Here is a 24,159-nt window from a genome sequence, read left to right as displayed (position 1 = left end):
GACCAATGCCCAGCCAGTCCCTGAGCAGCGGCCCCCCCGGCCAGCTTTCCCCCAGTTTATGTACTGAGCATGACATCACATGGTATGGAATGTCCCTTTGGCCAGTTTGGGTCAGCTGTCCTGGCTGTGTCCCCTCCCAGCTTCTTGTGCACCTCCAGCCTTCTCAGTTGGTAGAGCATGGGAAGCTGAAAAGTCCTTGACTAGTGTAAGCACTACTTAGCAACAACTAAAACATCAGTGTGTTATCAACATTATTCTCATACTAAATCCAAAACACAGCACAGTACCAGGTACTAGGAAGGAAATTAACTCTATGCCAGCTGAAACCAGGACACCTTGTAAAAAAAAAGTCTTGTACAGTTCTATCGCCAATGTATTCTTTTGACCTGAGTAGGTAACTGTTTCTGCTTTTGTTAAAGAAAATTCACGCACCAAGATAAAATCTCCTGGAAGCCTACAGTCCTTGAATTACTTTTCTGAATGGACAGCAGAGAACATCTAAACTTCACAATCTGAATCCCCCAAGAGCTTTTGCAAAATCTCAAACCCTGAGATTAGGTAATCTATTAAACCCAAAGAAGCCACAAGCACAGAAAAAAAGAAGCAATGGCATTTGCACAAGTAGAATATACTCTTGCCTAAAAATGGGACAAACAGTGTGAACCCTGCTTTCCTTTAGATTGATTTGGTATCTGCACTTTGCAGTCCCATCCCAGCAACACAGCATTAGATCAGGAAACCTTATGGCACTACTTTATGTAGCGTACAGAGGCCAAAGATAGCTCCACAGTTAAAATCCTTTTGTTGATCTGATCCAGGCTACATCAGTCAATGGCCACACATTTCTGAACCAGAAAAAATACCTGAAATGTTATGCCTTCGGAATAAATAGGTCTTCAAATAGTTATTTTCATTATCATTTTTATGACAGTGCAAGAGCCACTTCTGATGTTGCAAATATAAGGAAATGCATAGCATGACATAAGAATTAGATATCTGCCCTACAGTGCTTTTTACAGCAATTCCCAGGCACAGCTCTAGAAGTCAGTCTCCTACCAGGCTGTAGGTTCTGGTACCTGTCCCAGCAAAGAGAGCATCACATGCAGTTTAAGCAACAAATGTTTATCTGATCTAGAAAGAATGTATAAATAGACATGGAAGACAGATGGTATTAATAGGGTATGTGTGGAATCTTGTACAGAAATGATGCCTAAGAAGAAAATTAAAGCAATAGCAGGTATGTGAGAATGTATCAGCATCCCACTGGATTCATGAGAAATGTGTAATAGATTGTTTACAGACATCATCTTTGCATATGTCACATTCGGTACATTTGCAAAATCCAAGTCACAGGGGAATTCTAAAAGAAGACAGGAGGACTTTAAATCTCAGAGTTAGACTTTCTATATTACATGAATCTAGCCTAACAAGCTCTCTGGTCAAACACAGGAAAATATAATAGATTCAAACCCTAGGAGAAAAATGTTGGGGAAAATACACATTACACATACAAATTACTAACTGGTTTTACCACGTAGTTCCCTAAGTACAAGTACTTACCCCAAATGTGATGTTTACAACAGGCGTACATCTAGTAGCATGCAGAACTGCTCATATCCAGCTTGAAGTGAGAATACAGAGGTAAGTTGCCCTTATATCAAAAGTTTTACCCTAGACCTCGTCTGACATACTGATTGAACAAGTAGGAAAAACCACGTGTAGAGCACAGGAAGAACAGCTGGGTAACTGGCAGATTATTTTATCTGTGGTTTTGCTAATTAGTTTCTCCCGCTATGTGGGGTGCCTATCTCAAGGCTCATTTGAGCTTTCCAGGGGCCTTTGCTTCTGAAGGCCTAGACTCTCAAGAGTAGAAAAACAAAACCGCAAATACAAATCACTCCCTACCCAAATTCTCACAATGAGGTTGTAGAGTATACCGGAATCTAGAGATTGCAGATATTTCTGCTAAAGGACCACTGTGACTGTGCAGCCCGGGTGCTGCATGTACACATACTTACACCATGTATTTTTTCACCCACCTTTGTCACCTTTTAAAAACTTGATTCTGTCAGCATCTACCCTTTTTCCTAGTGAGCACTTCCACTGCTGAATGACCTGCAAAGCCAGGATTCATTTTCTGATTACTGAATCACTCAAGCTTCCAATTTCAGCTTTTGAACGCATGCTGTTGTCCTGCTAAGTCCCTATACCCAGTTATCAAGTCACCTATCAACCTCCCTTTCAGCAGCTTCACCTCCTGTAACATGACAACACAAGGCTCATCTTCCAGGCTTGGGAAAAGGCTGGACTCCGCCTATCCATCTACTTCTACGCTATTCTTAGAATTAAAACATCACAACTGGACACAGTATCCTAGTAGGAGACTTAAGCGACCTGACCCGTGTATGTTACAACAGTCCCTGCTATTCAATACAACTTTTATAACAAGAGATTACATTAGTCCCATTAGCTTTGCAATTAGAGTACACATAACGTGGCTACCTACAATAACTCCCAACTAATTTTCTTCTTTGACAGCCTGCTTTCCAAAGGAGAAGAGGGCATACCTGCGGGATGTAGGGATTTCTCATATATTGCACAACATTTCGCTACAATAAAACAAATTTTGCCAGAACCATTTAGCTAGATTATTTATACCACACTTGTACCATTACCCTGTCCCGCTAATTGTTTGCTACCACATCAACCACAACACTTAGGCAACCAACACAGAAAGTCTGAACGATGCTGCACAACCAGCTAAACCAGGGGACAGCAATAAAGGCCCTTTTCAATAGTGTCTCCCTACTGCATATGGGCATCTGTCAGTGAACCAGCCTGACTCTAGCATGCAGCATACGGAATTAAAAAGCACATGTTTAAGATGTCGTGTGATCCTAAGCTGTATGCTTTGGGGGCAGAAAAAGATACTGTATTCCGCACGGTAGCTGTTAACTACTAAACTCGTACCCTTGCCAATGGAAAAGAAAAAAGAAAGAAAAAAGTACCATGTTAGTTTGACAGGCTGGTCAAAGATCAATGATCATCAATCAAGATGACTGGTATTAACTATACAATGCAATTCTTTGTTGACAGAAACCCAAATTAACTGTTCCATTATTTTGGCAGAATTGGCAAGAGGCTAACAGGTCTGTAGCTCCTTGTGTTGAGTGTAATAAAAAGAAAAAAGTCCCAGACCATCATTTTTTAACAGAAAGAAGCTTTCTCCATGAGACGAACTTGGAACGAGTCAGTATGATATGGGTCTGAATATGGCTTAATGTGACAAAAAAAGGACTGTACGCATCTGTGAATGGCAAATTCAGAAGTAGATTAGCTTAGAATAATGGTTACAGGTGACATTCATCACAATCAAGCTGTCTTTTGTTTGGTTTTGATAAGCCAATATATGACAAGCTTTATCTACATGCGTATAACATCCATAAACCAATGGACACAAGCATTTTAGCACTGCAATTTAACTAGTGCTTGACAGCGGATTGGATTGCAGTACTTCATAGATTTGATATGCTCGTAACAGATTGTCACATTCCTGGCATTTCTCCAGACAGTGTTTATACTTAACAACAGCAACAAAAAATTAGAACACGTAACAAACATTTCCTTATAGGCCATTTGGGATTATTCCGCATTTGGCACTGTTTTCTGAAGAACCTTATTAATCCATCTTCAGGTTCTGAGCTGTTATATTTAGATCAAGAAACCGTACTGCAAGGTAAAATCTCCAAAACCTATGCAAAACAAACATTAAAAAGTGTACATTCAAAATGATAATCAAGGAAAACCTTGACTAAATAGAACGTCTGTGCTGATATTCAAAACCCAACTGGACGTGGTCCTGGACAATCTGTTCTAGCTGACCCTGCTTGAGCAGGGGGGTTGGACTAGATGATCTCAAAAGGTCCCTTCCAACCTAAATAACTCCAGGATTTGGTGATTTTGACCTGTGAACAGGTCAGTAATCTCAATTCTGCAATTCACTGCACCCAACAGAATCTGCAGAGAAAGTGACTGGGGTTTATACACATAAACTTGTTTGGGGGATCAAACACCTGTGTAAAAGACTTCCCTCTAATCACAGCACAATGTCACCAGGCCCTGTGTAATGCGGGTGCCCTGTCAGTACAGCTGACAGGACTGGGATTACATTGATGGCTTGTCTCAAATACACGGCACACTGACAAAAGATACACCTTTCCTCAAGGGTATCATTGTTCTACATTTCACAAAACAGAACAAAACCTCAAATTCCCCTTGGGGGAGCATTTGGATTTTTTAGTCAGTGATTAAGAAGCAACATTTTTGTCTGTGGAACTTGGGGGCTTCTCTTACCAGCCTAGTGAGCAGGAATTCCGCTGCGCTTCAAGCGGAGCTATTGGGGAACAGGGTGAGGTCTGCACAGCCTGACGTGTTGCAGGCTCTTGAGGTTCTGAAGACTTCTGTGGGATAGCTCATGTTCTGACATGGCTTCTGGGTTTCTTTTGGGTTTTTTTGTTTGGGTTTGGGGTTTTTTTCATCCTTTAACCCTGCTTCTGCTGTAAATATGCAGCAACGTAGTCCTGAAAGACTAAAATCTACAGCAGACTATAATAGCAGCCACTGAAGTTCAGTAGGAACAGAGCACCTGATTTTCAGCAGCAACACAGCCCTTAAATGTATGCGTTCACATATTGGATTATGTTAGATAGTAGCTGTAGGTAATAATAAGCCATTAGAACAGGAGTCTCCCAAGTTTCATCTGAGGTTAACCACTTAATAGTGATTGCTGTATAACAGAGTTTGCCTCTGATAAGTACTCTGGGGCTCAGTAAGGTTAATGAAACCTCAGGGGAGGGAAGACTGTATTTTGTTGGGTTTTTTTAAGGAGTCATGCCTTTAGTGCACCTTGTTAAGAAGGTTCATGGATTAATCTACATGTCCATGTTTCAGACCAAAACGGCTTGTTAAGATCCTACTTTTTCATGTGTCTAGGCTCACATTTGTAAGTGTAGGGTTTCTGTTCACAGATAACAAAATCAATTAAAAGATGCAAGTTTCTCACAGTGGATTCCTCTTGTTGAGTAGCAATTCTTCTGGCTACACACAGAAGGACGGAAAGCCTTCTCCTGCACCAGTTAAGTGCTGATCACCACTAGGATCTGAGGTATCAGAGAAACACTTCACAGGGTGTACAGATCCTTGTTGGTTGAAGGGCTGAAAATCAATTCCTGAATGCAGTAAGGGCTTGGACAGAATCCAGCCTTTTTTTGTTTGTTTTTGTTTTTGTTCCAAGAGCTCCTTCCACTGAATTCAGAGAAAAATGCTGGAGCTGGGTCCTTATATCTTTGCTAAAAGAGCCAGGTATTTGTGACCTCCCTCTGCTGTGCATTCTACGATAACAAGGATAAAGCTCAGTGTCAAGTGCACTGTACCGGACCCTGTCAGACTTTCATCCTGTTCAATTAACTATATCAAATCAAACCTTAATTTTCACTGGAACACTGGGAGGCATTTTTTTACTGAAGGCTATTCCCTTGGCAAATCTTGACTTTCAGAGGCCAGCTGTTTTAGCACTTGAGCAGTTAAAAAAAAAAGCAGCTTTGGATTTTATTTTGATTATAATAGGGGGGAGGTCAGGAAGAGAGGAGTGCTTTTTCCTCCAGTCTCTTTGCTCTCTGTAAAAGGCTCAGCTGGCTGGGCTGATATTTCCAAAGCCAGGATCATTTTCAGACAGAGACGTGAAAAAATGAGGAACTGACAAGCTGATCAGAAGAGACTGAAAGCCAGGGGTAAGGACTGGCTTGTCTTACACCCTCCTGAGAGCAGTCGTCACTGATTACACAAGATTACACAAATGCTGACACTCTGTTGGGATAAAACCTCCTGTAGTAACTTACAGGGGCTGCTGCGATGTCGCCTCACGCCGGAAAGCAGGCTCCCGGTCCGGCACGAGGCAGGGGGAGCGCCGCCGCCAAGAGCCGCGGCAGAGCCGGCGGCCGGGGCGTTAGCCTGGGTGCCAGCTCCCCCCCGAGGAGCCGAGCGGCACTGCGCCCCGCCAGCGGCGCCGAACTTCTCTTCGGGCTTCGCAAAAGGAAGAGGTAAAAAACCACTGGTTTCCCAAGCGCGTTTCCGATCCTTTCTAAACACCGACCCGGCGACACCTGGGAAGTACTGAAGCCCGCAGGCGGCTGTTTGCCTTTGCTCAGCCACAGCGGGGGAATTCAGGGCGCGGGCACCTGCGCAGGGCGAGCCCAGTTCTTGTTGGCAGTGCCGGGAGTCCTGACAAAGGGCCCAGGCGAGGGAAAGCAGAAAGCAGCTGAGAACACGGAGCCACGACAGAGGGCAAAATTTAGGATAGGAGTTAATCCATTTGTCAGAGATTTGGTGCAAGAGTGGATTGTTGGCTACATACATATATATGTATAAAAAAAAAATACAGACACAGCAGAGAAGCTGGAGTCGCAGCATAATCTGCAGAGGGCATCTGGCTTGAGAAGAGTCGCAGGGGGATTAGACAATGGTGAGAGTTGGAGGTGAGAGAAGGAACACAAGGAATTGCAGACCGACCAGTTGAGAGAGATTAAATATGCACTCGCTCGTTTGTGTCACAAAACAGAAGTCAAACTCTCGGCCGTGGCTTCCTCCAGGTTCAGGTTTCAGGAGAGCTTCCTTCTGCGTTTCATCATTAGGTTAGCTGTGTTATTAGACTGGGGAACACTGCCAAATAATTATAAGATTACACTAAGACTAAATCCCCATATCATGAATAGCACATGCTGGCAAGTAACAAGCTGAAATAAAAAGAATAAGCTCTAGCTGCTCACTGATATCACAAACACACACCCACTAAGCAGCAAATTAATTCACTTCTTCAAAGTGAAGAATTGTAAGGTCCTCTAACAACTCCTCCACTTAATCACTGAAGTTTTTCCCATCTAAGTTTTCCTTACCTACAACTGAGCCATAAAATTGACTTCATGTCTGCACAGCAAAGACGACAAATACTCCTTCCCAGACAATAGCACAAGTAATCTGAAAGGAGACCCTCCAATACCTCCCATTCCCACCAAGAATGGGAACCAGAACTTGTGAAGCACTGCAGGAAAGCCTGACTTGGTGGGAAATGAGAGCTCAGCAGTACTAACCAGCAGTTTAACTGAGCTGGAAAAATAAGTTCCGGACTCCACAGATACAGCAGAAGTTTTTAAAAAGCAACACAGAATTACAGCTTAATGAGACTTTGGTCAGGGCACAATACTTGGAATCATCACAATTGATAGGAAGGCCTAAATATTCAATGGCCAGTTCTAAACTAAGGACCCTGTCCTCTGAGTGGAAAGACTCCAGGCTGTTACACACCATATTGAAGTAGTTCATCAGTATTAATCAAGTGGGGAAATAAAAAAAAGGAAATAAAGAAGTGCCATCAGGGTTAACAATTCTACATTCCATGGATTCAAGCTGTCCCTTGGAGGTCTCCAAGTAACAACAGTGCTTCACCCTGCCTAGCTTCTAGATAATGGGATCACGCAGCCTAGCGATCAATCAAGGAACATGGTAAAGTAATCTTGTAATCACTAATAGTTGGTGATGGTTCCAAAAACCTGTAGAAAAAGAACTTCCTAGGAAACAAAATGAGAGGGTAGAGCTCCAGTATTCGGCAAAGTGTTAGAACTATTAATGAAGTAACCAATACCCCTGTAAAGCAGCTAAAGAAAAAGTAGTTGATAAAAAGCATGCTTCGTCAAGAACATGTGAAAGGTCGCAAAACAAAAGAAGGTGGACAAAGTAAACAGGGTGAACATAAAAGGGGTGTTTTTGTAACATCTTCTCTTAGCTATGTTAAGTCCATTAAATTCATCTGTTTGGAGGCATCCCTCACCCCTCCACTGGTCACTTCAGCAATTTACTCTCTTACCCTCGGTCTTACGAATCCCACTTAAGTTGGATGCCTGAGTCACCTAAGACAGATAGGGTAAGCACCCAAAGGCTAAATCAGTAGCTCCTAAGCTTTTTGGCTCTGTCAGTAGATCACAATCAGTGTTCGGTTCTTCTTGCAGACACACTGCGCAGCCTTATCAGCAAACTAGGAAATAACCACAAAGCTTTACAATATGGTTTGAGAATTCCTGAAATAGGCTTTGCTAAGACATTTGATACAGTTTTCCATATCTTACCCTAATTCACATTTTTAGCTCCCCTCCGAGTAAGAAACAGAAATTGATTTTGAAACCAGCTGCCATGGTGAGAGGTTCTGGGGGTGAGTTTTATGGGATACTGATGTGAATCAGTGTTTTGTAGAGAATACAGTGGATCAGGCTTACAAAGACTGTACAACAAAGATCTTTTCAAGGAGAAGGGTAAAAGTTGATACGATCTCTAGTTAGTAAAAGTTGACTAAAATAAATAGAACAAGATTAAATTAAAAATGAAAAACAGGCTTGTGTTAGAGGGAAGGAATAATCCAATTATCATTGCATGTAACTGAAACATTAATTCCCCAACAGCAGTGCTCTGACAGCACTTGAGGAGTAAGTACTCAGGAGCAAGTAAACACTGCTTCAAATGAAGAGCAATATACATTTTTCTCCTGTCACCTAAATACTCACACTCTAAGGGTACAGAACTTATCTAAGCTAAGTTGACAGGGAATTTCAAAGCTGAAGCTAAAGGACAGGAATTATACTTTTCAGTTCAAAGACGATTTGGATTCTGTGTTATACATCAGGTAGGAGTAAAAGCTACAGCAAATCTGGCTACCATGGCTCTTACTGAATTCTTATATAGCGACAGAGTAAAGAAAAAGAGGCAGCTAGAGTGCAATTCACTTCTGAGTATGCTGTAGAGCAATCGTTTATCAAAACCATGAGAGATGTTCCCAGGTAGTTACAAGTGGAGAGAGCATACCAAGGAAAAGCAACCAGACCCAAGAAATATCCAATAAGACAGGAAACGGTGTAAAACATTCATCAGCTACTTGCACAGCAGATCTCACAGCTGGTAACGGAGCAGGAGCATAGATAGTAGATATAAAAGCAATAACATTAATATGTCGCTGGCAAGCAAGGCCGAAAATGCCTCAACCGCCCTTCAGCAAGTTCCCTTTCCTATTAAACAGAACAGATGATAGTCTCACTTCTTCCACACAGGATTTTATGCAACAAATAATGGCATTAAACACTCCCCACTGGTTTGCACACAGACGAGAAGATAGCTCCACTTCATGACTAATTTACTCTATTTCTTCTTACGCATATAGGGCCTAGTTCTCCTATGCACAAGCAGCAAGTTGGTTTAGCAATGAGGACTTTGTCATGGCAGCTAGTTAGAAAACGTTCTCCTGTTCCAGATCAATAAAAAAACCCCTCATAAAAAAAAGATGACTTACTGCCATAATACTCCACAGATGTTTTTCACAGAAAAGCTGATTTATCAGAAAATAATCAACTATGTTAATACTTAAGTTACAACTTCCATGAAGTGTTCAAGTGCCTCAGTGTCCCCTTCTCAACTGCAGATGAGCCTTCCTGGTCATAACAGATCTCTCATGAGCCGTTACAGTTTTGCCTCCTGTTGTGGGAGTTCACTATATATTGCATGAGCTATAATCTGACTGAAAAGCCAGACCCAGTAGCCATTGCTGAGACATGAGAGAAGGTTACTTTCATGCAAAATTTTCTTTATTGGCAAGAGGTTGAATAATGAAAAAAAGATTTCCTCTTTCCAACTATTTGGCTCATGCAACTTCTTTCAATTTTATGCTATATAAACGCAAGGTTACATTAATATATTTGTGATATTATTTTCTGCGCAAAAAGAACAGTTGCCACATATTATGCAAACAGGAACCTTATCCAAACGCCCATCACTCTTTGATGTGTTCCACATTAAAAATTTGAGAGCAGCTAAGTATGAAACAGGGAAAACTCTTTAGTCCCTCACATTGTCCAATCACAGCTCCACAAAGAACCCTGCAAGTAAGTCTCACCTTATCCAGGCAGCAGGATAAAAGCTCTCTCCAGGGTGAAGCAGTGATTTTATTTTATTTTTTAAACCGCAGATGGATGTAGTCAGGATTGATCTGACAGCCCATCACCCAACATTGCTGTTAAGACCTCACAGAAGGCGCAGGAAAAAGTGGCATAAATAAGGACTGTGGGCCAGGCTGGCTTAAGCTTTGCACCACGGAGAAGGGAAGGGCTTCACAGGGATGGCTGGAGATGGAAGTTGCTTCTACAACACCACTACCAGATGTACACTGCTTGGGAGGAGAGATCTACTGCGCTGAAGAGCACTGCCACATGCAAAACAAGGAAGATAATATTTTATTGGAAATACCCTCCATTTGGACACAATGAAGGTTCTTTTTGTTTCTACTAAAAAAGTTTTTTCTTCTGTGAATAAACGAGATGCTTTCTGAAATACATGACAGTGCTGTGGAATGCTCAAAACTTGCTACAGGTTTGGGACCAAACAGAGAAAAGTGTGGTAAGCAAAACTTTAATAATCCTTTAAAGGAGGCTAAAGTACTTCCTACAATACCTTGCCCTGACCCAGGACCTTCTTCACTTGGTACCAGTCCTACACCTGATCATAACAGTCCTCTACCAATAACAACCTAGAGGGTAGGTTGTGACCAGTTTATAAGGGACAATAAAACAATGTCCAATAAAATAAGCTAAGAAAGGGTGCTGGTTTGTGCAGTCTTCTGCACTGTAACTACAGTAGGATTTGTGAGAAGACTCTGGAGGGCCAGGTGTCAGGTAACACAGATGGGGAGGCATTGGGGCGAACACCTATTGAGGTCACCTTACAGAAGACCTCATTTTGCTTCTTGCATCAGGCCTCACATTAGATGTGGTGTGTCACTGGCACGAGAGAGATTTTGGGTCAATGTGATACTCATCAATAATGGAAGGATGAAGGACAACAAAACTGGAATCATTTGCAAGGGAGGGATCAGGAAGTGAGCAGAAGTTGTTCCAAATGAAATGGACCTGTTAACAGGAAGATTCAACTGGCTCAAACAACGTCTTTTATACACATACCACAACACATTTAACAACACTGGTATCTATCTCTGTTTTACAGACACCAAAACATATATGGGGAGGATGAACATGATCAGGAGGTCACAACATGGTGAATAAAGCCACCTGGTTTTGGTCACTCTTCCTGCCCCAGAGGTAGGAATGAAACCTTGGCCTCCTGCGCTCCACTGCACACCTTTCATCCCCAAGTCACTGCATTGGTTGCAGCACAAAACTCAGCTGAGTTCCGTGAAACAAAGAGCATAATTAAACTATATATGTTCTGGAAATCGGAAAGAGATCTGGCAACACTTTGATAAGAAAAAGAAGCCCTTTCTCTGTATGGAGACAGTAACTTACACCCTGAGGATTCAGTGTGCTTCCTAAGAATACCAGAGTAACCTGAAACGGAGCCAAGATTTCTCCAAATTCCAGTGTAGTATCTTAAACCACAAGACCATCCCTTCACCAACACACTAAATAACTCGAGCATTTCAGCTGATAAGATAAACCCCTTACATTTGCAAAGATATTATTGAAGTGAAAAAAAAATCAATTCAGATTTTAAAAGCAAGATTTCATATTAATTTCATAAAAATATATGTCAATATAGCTGATTTAATGCAAGCATCTTTAGAGGTTATAGAATTAGCCAGATTTTAAGGCTATTTGCAGCAGGTTTCCAGTAGCAGTTCATTTTTCATCTTCCGCGGTGCCATTTGGTATTTAATGAATATTCATAAGTTCTGGTCCCTTCTAAAACTAAAAAGAGGTTTTCTTGAATCCTGTTCCTTTCCTCCTTAAAAGTTTAATTTAAAAAGGCTTGAGTCCTATCAAATTCCTTGACTTGGACCAAGGTACCTCTTGGGTATTACTTTGACAGAATGAGGTTTGTTTAATGATTATAGCATTAAAACCTCATGCTCTGAAGACATGCATTAGCACGCTGGGGAACATGGCATAAAAACAAGAGATGAAGCAGGGTTTCTTTCCTTCCTTCCTTTCTTTCAACAAATCAGTTACTAGGCAGTTACTTAGACATCTTCTTTATCACTTTGTCAATGGACCATTTTCCCCAAAATGGTTATTCCTTAGTCATCTTATGCCCAGTCTTGCTCCTGTTAATGCTGAGACATTGCAAAAATCTTCATTTGTTTCAATGGTACAGGATAAGACCATCAAAGAACAACACATCTCTCAAGAACTCCCTAGTCATTTAAAAGTATTGCTGCCTGGCAAATTCAAAGCCACAAACGCACACTGAAAGCAAGGTCCATTTCTCAGGTTTGCCCCCTGGAATATACTGGTATAAAATGAGTATAAAAAGCTGGCCAGTCAGAGCAACTTTTTACGTCCCTCACACTGGTGTAAACGCCACCACCACCTGTAGAGCCTCTGGTGACACGGCTCTACTATTACATTGTTTTCGTGGTTGTACAGGCCACTGTCATCTTTGTTCCCCCTTTTTTATTGCCTTATTTTTCCTACCGCTGCTAATTCCTGTGAGGTGCCTTTAGACCTCGCTCAGTATTAGTCCTTCAAATTCTTTTGGTTCTGGCTCTGGGTCCAACACCATGAAAATTACCTCTGACCTGCTGCTGTATAAGTCAACCAAACGCTCCACTCCCCGAACTCAAGGATTTTGTGTATAAAAAAAGTCTCCCAATTTCTTATTAGATCTTTCCATATTTAATTCCAACTGGCTGCAAAATGCCTTTCACCGGTTCTGAGGTACTCGGTAAGTGCTCAGGGAATCATAGGACCACATAAGAATTCAGGTTGGAAGGGACCCCAGCAGATTTCTAGCCCAACCTCTTGCTCAAAGCAGGATCAGCTATGAGATCAGATCACGTTTCTCAAGGTTTTATCTAGCTGGGGCTTGAAACCTTCCCAGGACAGAGACTGCGCAGTCTCTCTGAGCAACCTGTTCCAATGCGTGACTGTCCTCATAGGGAAAAAGTTTCTCCTTATGTTCAGCCTCAGCCTCTTATTTCAGCTCAAGTCTGGTGTCTCTCATACATCACTGTGAAGGGTCTGGCTCCATCTTTTTGGTAACATCCTTCTACACACTGAGGGCTGCTGCTAGTCCCCCCATCCCACCCCAGCAAGCTGCCTCTTCCCCAGCCTGAACAAGCCCAGCTCCCTCAATCCCCTGCTCACAGGGCCAAGTGCTCCAGCTCTGAGCATCTTGGTGGCCCTCTCCTGAACATGCATTGGAGTGTAAGTTCCAGCACTGGAGATCCAAGAACTGGAGTCTAAAAAGTGCAGAGTAAAGGGGAATAATGACTATCCTTGATCAGCTCGCTATGCTCCTGTTAATACTGCCCACGATTCTGTTAGCATTCTTTGCTGCCCAAGCACAGCACTGGTTCATTTCATCTTCCTGACCATCAAGACCACAGGTCCTCTTCATAAAAGCCACTCCCCAGCCAGCCAGCCCCAGGCTGAATGGGGTGCAAGGGACTCAGCCTTCCCAGCTGCAGAACTTTGCATTTGTTCTTGTTGAATTTCGTAATGTTCCTGTTGACGCTTTCTTCCTGACTACGTCTGGTCCCTATGCCTAGGTCCCTATGAATAGCAGCCCTACTCTTGAGTCTATTGACTGTTACCCCTGATTTGGTGTCATCTGCAGGTCTCATGAGAGTACACTCTGTCCCATGGCATCCTCAAGATCACTGTTAATATGAAGATCTTTTTTCTTACTAGGTAAATCACCAGAATAAGCATTTTTTTCGTATACATCTGCAGCTGCTCTTTGTCAGGAGTAGTAAAAAGGTATAAAATGTCCACCAAGGAAAGGACATTTTGGGTTGTGTTTTTGCCCCCAGTGGTAATCAGCAACTAACAGTCCCAAGTAAAATGCCACATTTTTCAACACCTATGGTTAACAACTGCTAGATATGTTTGCCCAAGACTATTTTCCTGGCTTATGACCATGCCTTAGATTTTATCTTCAAATAAAATTTAAATATCCTTTTCATGTCACTTTCTTCAAGTTCTTTTCCATCATATTTTTCCATATCAAAGCAGCCTGTAAAGTCACTTTAATTCCTGAGAAATTTTCAACAATCACATCACTTTTCCATAGCCGTATCTGGAAACAGTTACACTACCTTGGCTTAATCTTCACATTAGTTTCCATGCTCCTTTCATGCTCTGCTTTTTTTGAGCCACAAATCCACTGTTCTATCCCCTTATTAGATTTCAAAAAAATCAGAGTCACAGGGATGAACAACACTGGAAATATCCTCCCGAGTTATTGATTTCACTCATAATATTATCACAATATACTTTTATAAAATCCGTACAAACATTGATCGCATTTCTTCTTTTCTTTGATAGTTACTGAATTGAAGTTATTTTCTTTCCTGCAGACTTACTTTCTAACACTCGTACAACTATTTTCCTTATACCTCTTTTGTGTAAAGTAAGAAAGATTGATCTTGATTCTTCTTTTTCACAGAGGTCTATAAAGTTCGAAGTTTTGTGCATCTGCAATGAAACTACAAGGTTTCCATCTATGTTTATGCTGAAATGAAAACAACTTTTTCTTCCTTTCAACTTCACCTCACAGTGCCTTAATTCTAAAAAAAGACAATATGATAGTAAAACAGAACTAGAAAAAATTTTAAAATAGCTTCAATTTTTTCTGGTAGCGCTCTGGATGCAGTCAGCTCTGTACACATGGGTGGAGACACAGACTACCTTCCTATGGACTGCATTCAACAGATGAGGACTTAGAGGAAATGAGCACAATGGTTATGTACTAAAACTCAACACTTACCAAACCAATATAAGCCACCTCTCACATATAAGTGTGTATGCGTATTCATGGCTACATAGTAAACAAATATCGGTAGTTTAGTTTGCCATGTTTGCAATCATTCATATATTATCAGAAAGGAAAGAATAGCAACAGGATTCAATGGAAAATTTGAAACACCACAAGTACACGTATACGAACAGACACTGATTGAAATATGCATTAGTTAACAATACATTATTGTTAAGACTGAGGTTTGTATGTGAAACTCAAATCTCCGCTTGATATTAAATGGCTGAATGCCAATTCCCAGTTTTGTATACCACCACTTCAGAGAACAAATTAATGTTCCACATTAAACTTTTTACAGATTAATTACTGCCTGGGATATGAGTAAAAATGTTATTTAACTCCCAAGTTACATCTGTATTTATATTAATCCAGTTACTCTGCTAAACTGATGTCAGCTCAAAGTGGTCAGCTAAAATACCGCTCCAGCAAACTGAGTAGGAGTTAACAAGTCAAGCAGATCAACAAAATCAATATCAGCTTCTAAAGTAAATAGGAAAATAAAATACAATTATGCTTTTTAATATATTCTTCTAAGACAAGACACCAAGTGTTGAAGGTTTGGAGGTCCTGCATGTATTTGGGGGACAAACCACGATCGAACAAACAAATATTTTTAAGACTAGACATGGAAAGTATGTGCAAGTGGGAATCCAATAAAGGAAAGATTCAAGAAAGAATGATTGTACTCGAGCTATGCTTGGGACAGAAATCAGTTTCATTGGCTGGAAATAATAGTTTAGATTGATACTAGGAAAATACCAACTATAAGGACCATAAAATACTGTAAGAGAGAGATGTAAAAATCTCCTCCATTGCAAGTTTTCTAGAACAAAGTTAGACAAACATCTGTCAGAAATGAACTTGCTGTATTGATCCTGCTTCAGCCCTAGGGAGGGGCTCAGTTGGGCTTGCTTCCCATCCTACATGTTAAGGACTCTAAGTTTAACTTAGAAAAGGAAAAAAAAAAAAAGACAAAAAAGCATATGAACTCAAGGTGAAACACCTCAATGAAAAAAAAACCCCTCTTTTACATTTTTCCTCATAGGACATTTCTTAATGTTTGGGGGTTTTTTATTTATTTATTTGGAATGAACAGGGTGTGGCCCTTACCCACATACAGACTGACTTCTTTCCTCATTATATTAACCCTGAATAATCTGAAATTTATCTTTTAGAGAGATGGGGAAATCACTTACCACATCCTATGAAAGCTGGTATATTCCCCCTGCTCTAAACCTTGCAACTCTCTAGTCATACAATCAACAAAAAGCTCTCAGTGCACAGTCACAATCTATTAACAACAATCTGCCACATTTTAAGTAAGTGAAATATTTCTGATAGTGCATACTTTACCAGTTATGTCATGCTGTTTGAATGACTCACTGTAGATTTGATACTGATTAGGGCAATGTTTCTTCAGCCATTTGCAGACATCTTGCTGGGTCCATAACGCCACAGGCTTGGTCAGCTTCACAGTCCCTGACTAGAAACACAGAAATGAAGAACAGAAATGATGTTTAGTCCACATACAAGTTTCAGAAATATTAATCTGTGATGTCCATATACGGTATTAAAATAATAAATGCAAGATAGGAGCTGCTCTGACTGGCAGATATCCAATAATCACCACGTTACAAGATACTTCTTGAGCATTGGAATGTTTGAAGACTAGAGGAAAGTCTGTCATCCCTTGAAAAATAAATTGTTAATGGCTTTTCTTGTACATCAAAAGCACATTACACAAGACCCAGCTATTCAAATACATCACGCAGGAATCACACACAGTGAAAGGTTCTTTAACATTATTTTGCATTGCATCCATGTTCCTTGCATCACAGAAACATATTGCACCATGTCTGACTTGAGTAACAGTTTAAAAAGTGACTAACTGACTGCACCCGAAGGGCAATAGTTGCAGCCTTTGAAGCCTTCAAATTCACAAGAGGTATGTACGTTTGTGTCCCAGTTTGGATATAACCATGGAAGACCAGGAGTATCCTCAGGCCAGGCATGTTCCTCAGTTACAATCAGAAAAGATCTTGCAACAAAGCCCTTTAGTGCAAACAAGCTTAAGGACTAATTCTGCCTGGGAAAAGGAGACTACACACCAATGGAGGTAGAGCTGGTGATATCTGTTCATACTGAGCATTTCAGCTGACATCGTTCCTAGTTTGAGTGATGTTTACAAGCAGTTTTAGTTTTTCTGCTTCCTTTTTACCTTTAACCCTACTACAATCATCATTATGTGAAATAAGTAGGACTCCTGCTTAGAACAGTTGCACCTTTATAAATAAAGACCACTGTTCAATACTTTCCTGAAAATTCAGTTTTATAATAGATTATCTGAACAGATTAACAGTTTATACATAAAACATTCGTAAATTAAGTCAATTGCGTTATGTATAAAGTCACATTTCATTTAATCAAACAATTCACCTTTGCACATACACTTTTCTTTAACCATATAAAAATGGTGAGTTCTAGACGACCTGAACTGCAGGGATTTAGAGCCTCTTGTCAAAGTAGGCAAAACCACAAAAAAAAAGAAAATATATTCTAAGTGATTTCTTCTTTTTTTTTGCAACAGTCTGCTCAGGAGACTAAGAAAATCTTAAATAGAGGGGAGGTTATTACCGAAAATAAATGTTTAACATTGGACATGGCTGATGTTAGTGGGTGTGAACACCAATGTATCCATTTACTTTATGATTTTGTCAAAGAACTGAGTCTATGGAATAAAATCAAAGTATCTTTGTTCCCACACTGTGCATGCAGAATACCTGTCCTCCAGCTCCTTGGTGGTGTAGAAGGTTCAAGAGAAGTTTTTCTGCACAAATTTGAGGTGAAGGGGAACATTATCTCAACCATTCTTCTCCATTAGGACTCATGGCAGATTCCCTCGATGTTGCCAGCCAGGGTTTATCCCAGCATTTACGCAGATGTACTTTGTCAGAAAGACCTTTTCAAAGTTGCTTTGAAATTTTTCATTACTAGAAGCCCAAAGGACCAAACCAGTTTTAAGCTTGTGCTTTGCATGTCCTATTAAGTCCATAAAGTACATCATGCAAAGATATTAAGTTAGAGCCAGGGAATATGGCAGAGCTAAAATTCCAACGGGCAAACATGTCTTGAATTTCTCATGTACAGTTTTCCCTCTCTCTTTTTCATTGCCTAGGTAGAAGTTAAATAAGCAGCAGGAAAATTATAGTTGAATATATAATACAATGCATATCCCTTAGCTCAGCCTTTTTTGTTTTGAACAAAAATACACTCACCAGAAACATGAATCCAGTTTCAAACATACAAATAGGCACCATCCACATTTAGAGGTATCACAATAATGCACCAAACCACCTCAAATAATTGATTCTCATCTTTTGCTGCCACCCACCAACCTGCAGCAGGCACAAGCCTGACTGACAGACTTGGCGTCCACAAAAAAAACCAAAAAAACCAAACTTCCAGAGGTGTTGACGGTGCACTGTAACTAGGACAGCGCTTGCTCTAACACGATCCTTTCTGAGAAGCACATCAGCCTTCTGCACATACAGAAACCTGCTCTGGACACTGCATAGGTCTGGCGAAGGGTCTGGAGAAGGGGCAACCTCTGTAGGGAGAGCAAGCGCCCTGTAACTGTTCCTCATGCAAGTAAGAAGATCAAAGGCCCCTCTTTGCACTTCTCTAGCCTACTTTTTACTGCTGTTTGAGTCAAAGAAGAAACTGAATTTCAATGACGAGCCCGATATTATGGTATCAGTTAGCTGATTTTTATTACACACATATATAAATGCGTGTCCTTCACAAATACATCAAAGAAAAAACCAAGGAAAAATAGCTATATAACACAAGCAGTCTCTCTGATTCCATAGAAATCCCTGAACAACAGGGTCAAGACTTCAATGTGTATCTTTATATGAGTTCCTGCTTAAATTTAAAGATACTTCTTGAGCATTGGAATTTTTGAAGACTAGAGGAAAGTCTGTCATCCCTTGAAAAATAAATTGTTAATGGCTTTTCTTGTACATCATAAAAATACTTAAATTACAAATATTTGTATACAAATATATATAGCTAGCTATAGATTTACAAGCTATTTATTCCTAGCTGAAAGTACACAAGTAGTACCAATGTCTGTTTTAACTAAGAGGTTGCTCTTCTCAGTTCAGCAACTATTCTCTTAAAAGGTTTACGCACCATCATGTTAAATATCTGAAGAGCAAGTTTATCAGCAATTGCAGTACAAATTTAACATTTCCCTCTCTGCCTGTAGAACTGAAAGACAGTTCCAAATGTAGCTATAATGCCATGCAATATACAGATCTCTGCACAGCAAACATACATGCTGATTTTTTACTGTCCAGTTTTCAGAATTATGATTGAAACGTTTGACTTAAACTTATAACTGCAGTCCAAAGAGGACATTTTTACATTGACACCATCAACTGTTATGTTTAATTTTCTAATTCATAAGGACTTGATGAGTTAGAGAAATACAGAGTTTTTAAAGCAATGGTTATAAAAAGTATAATGTTGTCGCTTTAATTTTTGGAACATCATACCCAAAATATTTTCCAACCAGATGCTCTAAATGAAGGGCTATTAAAAAATATGCTTCCCTCCCACAAAATTCATTTGTTAGTTTCTTCCCTGCTCTAAAGCCAGATCTTATACTAAAAAAATTGCCAGTAAACCAAGGAAAATTACCCTTACTATAAACATACCTACCAAATGAGTCCCCTGCAACTAACTATATATAAACTACCTAGACAGGTGGAAAACATATTATGTTTTACTTTATTTCTGTTTATCAGCTCAGTCAAACAATAGGCCACACTGATTAAAATAAAATAATATATAAAAAAAATCTTTGGTCCGGCCTTCCCTTTCATTTTCCTGATTATATCAGGAAATATAAACTCATCCTAAGATCACCTTTAGCTGGCAACACTTTAATAGTTTTAATCCTGCCAAATGCTAATGCCAACTCATGTGCTAGATATAGATCTAATGAGAATAAAAGTCTTCAGTATTCTGATCTTTTTTTGTATATTTGAAGGAAAACTTGTTTCTTCAGGATTTTGTGTCAAACACTTTCTTCTAAATTGCCTAACTGCAGTTTTTGCTATGTGTATCTCAAACTATAAAAATGACTTCCAAGAAGAAAAAAAAATAGCATATTTAATACGTGACACTATTTCATGCTGTCTTTGTTCCATGCTGCAGGGAAGACAGTACTTAAAATCACCAACTCAAGAATAAATAAATAAACAAAAAAATCAAACTTACAGCCTGCGCACTGCTAGAAAGTGTATTTCAGTGTTCAGAATAGCATTAGCAACCAAGCCCCACTCTTCCTAAGCAATGACATACAAGTTCTCTCCTCAGCCTGCCAGGTGCAGTTTACCAAGCCTGCCAATTCTGAAGGTCAATTTACTCACCAGAATTTCTTTGTCTGTATTTATTGTACTTTAGTCCAGAAAAGAAAGAAAGGCGTCCCACGTATTTTTGAGTGACGGAGGATTCAATCTCGTTATTAAAACTACTTCACGTACTATAAGCCAAGTTATTTAAAAGAGCTTCTCCAACCCAAACATTTTGTGCATTTACAAATCTGCTCAGATTACAACATCCAGGGATTGTGGACATCAGGGTCCTCAGTCAAACAGGGCTGCCTGATACCTTTTGTAACATCCAATTTGCCAACATACTGATCCTGACATATGCATTAACTTCGCTTATATTTACATTCAAATTTATCCAAAGTCAGACCCTACAGTTTCTGCCTAAAAAAACGCTTGTATGAAACAGAGATGGATAAACAAGGCGCTGCTCAAAGCATTAAGGCAGATTCTGCTCCAACACACATCACGAGAGACTGCTCTGGAGTTTACAGTTTAACTAGAAAAAGACAAAGCAGGACCAATTTTGTTATAGCTGTGTTGGTCAAAGGACATAAGCAAAGCAAGGCTGCAAGGAGAAGCACCATCATTCATTAGACCAGCAGCGCAGAGCTCTGCCATCTGTGTTTCAGACACGAAGAAATCTTCACACGGAGTAGACGTGGAGTGCAACTGCTCAGTGTTGAACCATTACATTAACCCAGTTAGGCAGTTCAAGAGAAAAGGGCGCTGATAGCTGCGAGGGGAGGTATGGGAAGTGCAAAGAAAAGAAGTAATAAGGTCACTGCCAGCTAGTAGGGACAGAGAGAGTGAGATGGGTGGCTGTCACCCCTAGAATAATGCACAGTCAGCTGGGGCAGGAAACATTAAAATGTGTCAGAAAACCATTGATGTGTCTGTGATCAGAGAGAGAGAGACTGGGAGGAAAGAAACGGGATCACTTCATGCGTGACGTTGAGAAGGAAATATTTGTTAAATCAAAACATAATGTCTTCTGCAAGCAAACTATAAAGGCCCAATGCTATATTTAAAAATGAGAAAAATAAAATTTTATGTGTATCTGATATAGATACATATAGCAGAGAACTCAAACTACACAGCTCCAAAAGCTATCTAAGTTATTGTTGAACCTTTCAGGCTACTCCAGAAGCAAGACTAACAGCATCATCTTCATCGTTTATGACAAGAAGCAGCAGAAGCAGCAATGCCCAGTAAGAAATTCAAAAGCATGATTTTTTTTAAACATGCTTGGGTTATATTGCTAAAACCGAAAAAATCAGAATCTTTTTCATATATTCCAAATTACTTATCATAGAATCATAGAATCATTAAGGTTGGAAGAGACCTCTAAGATCATCGAGTCCAACCGTCAACCCAACACCACCATGCCCACTAAACCATGTCCCTAAGCGCCTCATCTACACATCTTTTAAATACTTCCAGGGATGGTGACTCCACCACTTCCCTGGGCAGCCTGGTCCAATGTTTAACCTCAGTAAGAAATTTTTCCAATTTTTCTTCAACATTAAACTGCCTATATAGAATTCAGAATCAATGACTAACATAAAAGCCGGTTTCAGTTCTGGAAAGAACAGAAGTAGTGAGCCAAGCTTGTGAATGTGTTTTTATGATATCTTAAAATAATGAAGAATCTGGAAAGGACACATTTTGGTTTAGAAATATACTTTCTCAGACAGTCAGATAGTCATACTTACAGATTTTTCCAGCAAAGACTAAAGAAAATTACAGTAATAAGCAGACACCCCATAAAACCACTGAAACCTCCGTTGTGTTGGGTTCCCATCTGTGTTACTGAGAATTTTAATACTAAGAAGAGATGAAAATGACAAACCAAAGGAAATGTGTTTATTTAAAAAAAACCAAACTAAAACCAAGGAAAATACTGTAAGACACCTTCCCTTCTATGTTGATAAAAGACTGAATGTTTAAAACTTTAATTGGATCAGAAATTCAAACAGTCACATTCTAATTGGCCTGTTGATATTCACTTTGGCCTGTTCAGGACGCTGGTTGAGAGAGTCCCTTGGGAGACAGTCCTGAAAGGCAAAGGGGTCCAGGAAGGCTGGACGTTCTTCAAGAAGGGAGTCTTAAAGGCGCAGGAGCAGGCTGTCCCCATATGTAAGAAACTACATCATGATACAGCAGAGAATTAAAGCTTTGTGGCCTTTACCTGAAAATAAAAACAGGACCCTGGCTCTGTTGCTTAACATTGAGCAATATGCAGTTGGGGAGTGAAGAATCTTTGATTCCAGTCCTTGGTCCTAGAGTACTAATGAACATTTTTATCAGGAGGTGGCTGCAACTGGGGCAGCCAGGGAAGTTGTATTGCTTGCTGCTTTTTGCTAAGGAACAGGACACCCTAGCTTCTACAGCTATAGCACTGCAAGCATTACAGCACCGCAAGCAGTGCTGAGGGCCAAAGCTAAGGAAGGAATGGCACAAGAAAGGTGTACCTCCTGTATCTTCTGGTAAATTAGAATTTCTCCTTAGGTGTCCTTTGGTACCTGAACTCCTCCACTCTTCAAACAAAGCTGACAGTATTGTGTGGATGATGCTCAAGCGATAGGGGAGTTTTATCACATCCTTTTGGAGCTGTCTGAATTCTCAGCCTCATCATTGTATCTGGATAGCAGAGGGATTCCAGATAGCTAAACAACTCCTGCCAGCACTCTGGGCTATGGCAACAGCTTCCCACAAGGTACCAGAGAACTTATCCTGGCTTCCCATGCCTCAGGAGGCAGAGGCAAAGAAGGAGTAGGAATGTCCCTGCTTTGGTGGTTATCTTTGTAGTCAAGTAGCTCAAGAAGACAAAAGGTCTCACATGAAGATAAATGGTCTCCTAGCAATAAAAGCAGAGGCTAATTTCCTTGCTGGGAAATCAAAAATGGACAGAGGGAAGTGTCAAAAAGGAGGTTGAAAAATTTCTCCACTATTTTTTTATTCTGTAGAATGGCACGTGGTAGTCCAAGTGAAGTTTTAAGAACTTCCCAGTGAGGATTCTCATGTGGCAGAAATAAGTGAATGAGATGAGTGCACTGGAACACTGAAATGAAAACAAAGGAAAATCAAAGCTAGTTAAATCACTGTGATAGTTATGGCTAACAATATTTTTTGCTTAATCACCCATCATGTTAAATGAGGGATGAGGTTATACAATTTGATTAGAGAAATCTGAATCAAGAACTGTTAAATATGGAGATGGGCAAGGAAATTACAGAAAAAAAAAAACTGTCCTCAGAAATAAGATACATCTCAGAAGAGCTGTTATGCAGGGAATTGTTCCTTAAATGAGAGCTTCAGATGTATGGCCAGAAAATGTGAGCAAATGGCCCCAGGAGGTAATCTTGTGAGACTTCTGTCTGGGAGGTGTGCCATGCAGGTGTGTTACAGCTAGCACACGTCCATTACACTAGGACCAGGCTGCAGAACTAAAATACATGGAATAAAGCTTTGGAGCTAAAAGCCTGACAGCCTTTACATGAGGGGCAGGGAATTTTTGTAGTTTAGGAAAAAATAGCAGAGACTTCTCAGTGTGGCAAATAGTTTCTAACCTATTTGGTCCCACAGCTTTGGGCTACAGATATGCATTTCACATATGCAATACATTTTCCTGTAGTACAAGGCATATTTAGGGAAGTGATCGTGCCCCTGTGCTCGGCACTGGTGAGGCCACACCTCGAATACTGTGTTCAGTTTTGGGCCCCTCACTACAAGAAGGACATCGAGGTGCTGGAGCGTGTCCAGAGAAGGGCAATGAAGCTGGTGAGGGGTCTGGAGAACAAGTCTTCTGAGGAGGGGCTGAGGGGACTGGGGTTGTTTAGCCTGGAGAACAGGAGGCTGAGGGGAGACCTCATCGCTCTCTACAACTACCTGA

At 40.4% G+C, this 24,159-nt stretch overlaps 1 protein-coding gene across 1 annotated transcript in view; it reads right to left on the bottom strand.

Annotated features, from left to right (window-relative positions):
- Window positions 1-24,159, bottom strand: part of SAMD12 (sterile alpha motif domain containing 12) — a 183,896-nt gene that overhangs the window by 120,731 nt on the left and 39,006 nt on the right. Inside the window, exon 3 of the mRNA XM_009321690.1 lies at window positions 16,219-16,348. Coding sequence (XP_009319965.1) covers window positions 16,219-16,348 — 130 coding nt within the window. The remainder of the gene's footprint in view (window positions 1-16,218; window positions 16,349-24,159) is intronic.

The sequence above is a fragment of the Pygoscelis adeliae genome, unplaced genomic scaffold (genome assembly GCF_000699105.1).
Source record: "Pygoscelis adeliae isolate BGI_AS28 unplaced genomic scaffold, ASM69910v1 Scaffold111, whole genome shotgun sequence".
Taxonomy (NCBI): domain Eukaryota; kingdom Metazoa; phylum Chordata; class Aves; order Sphenisciformes; family Spheniscidae; genus Pygoscelis; species Pygoscelis adeliae.
This window is presented reverse-complemented; position numbering and strand designations above follow the sequence as displayed.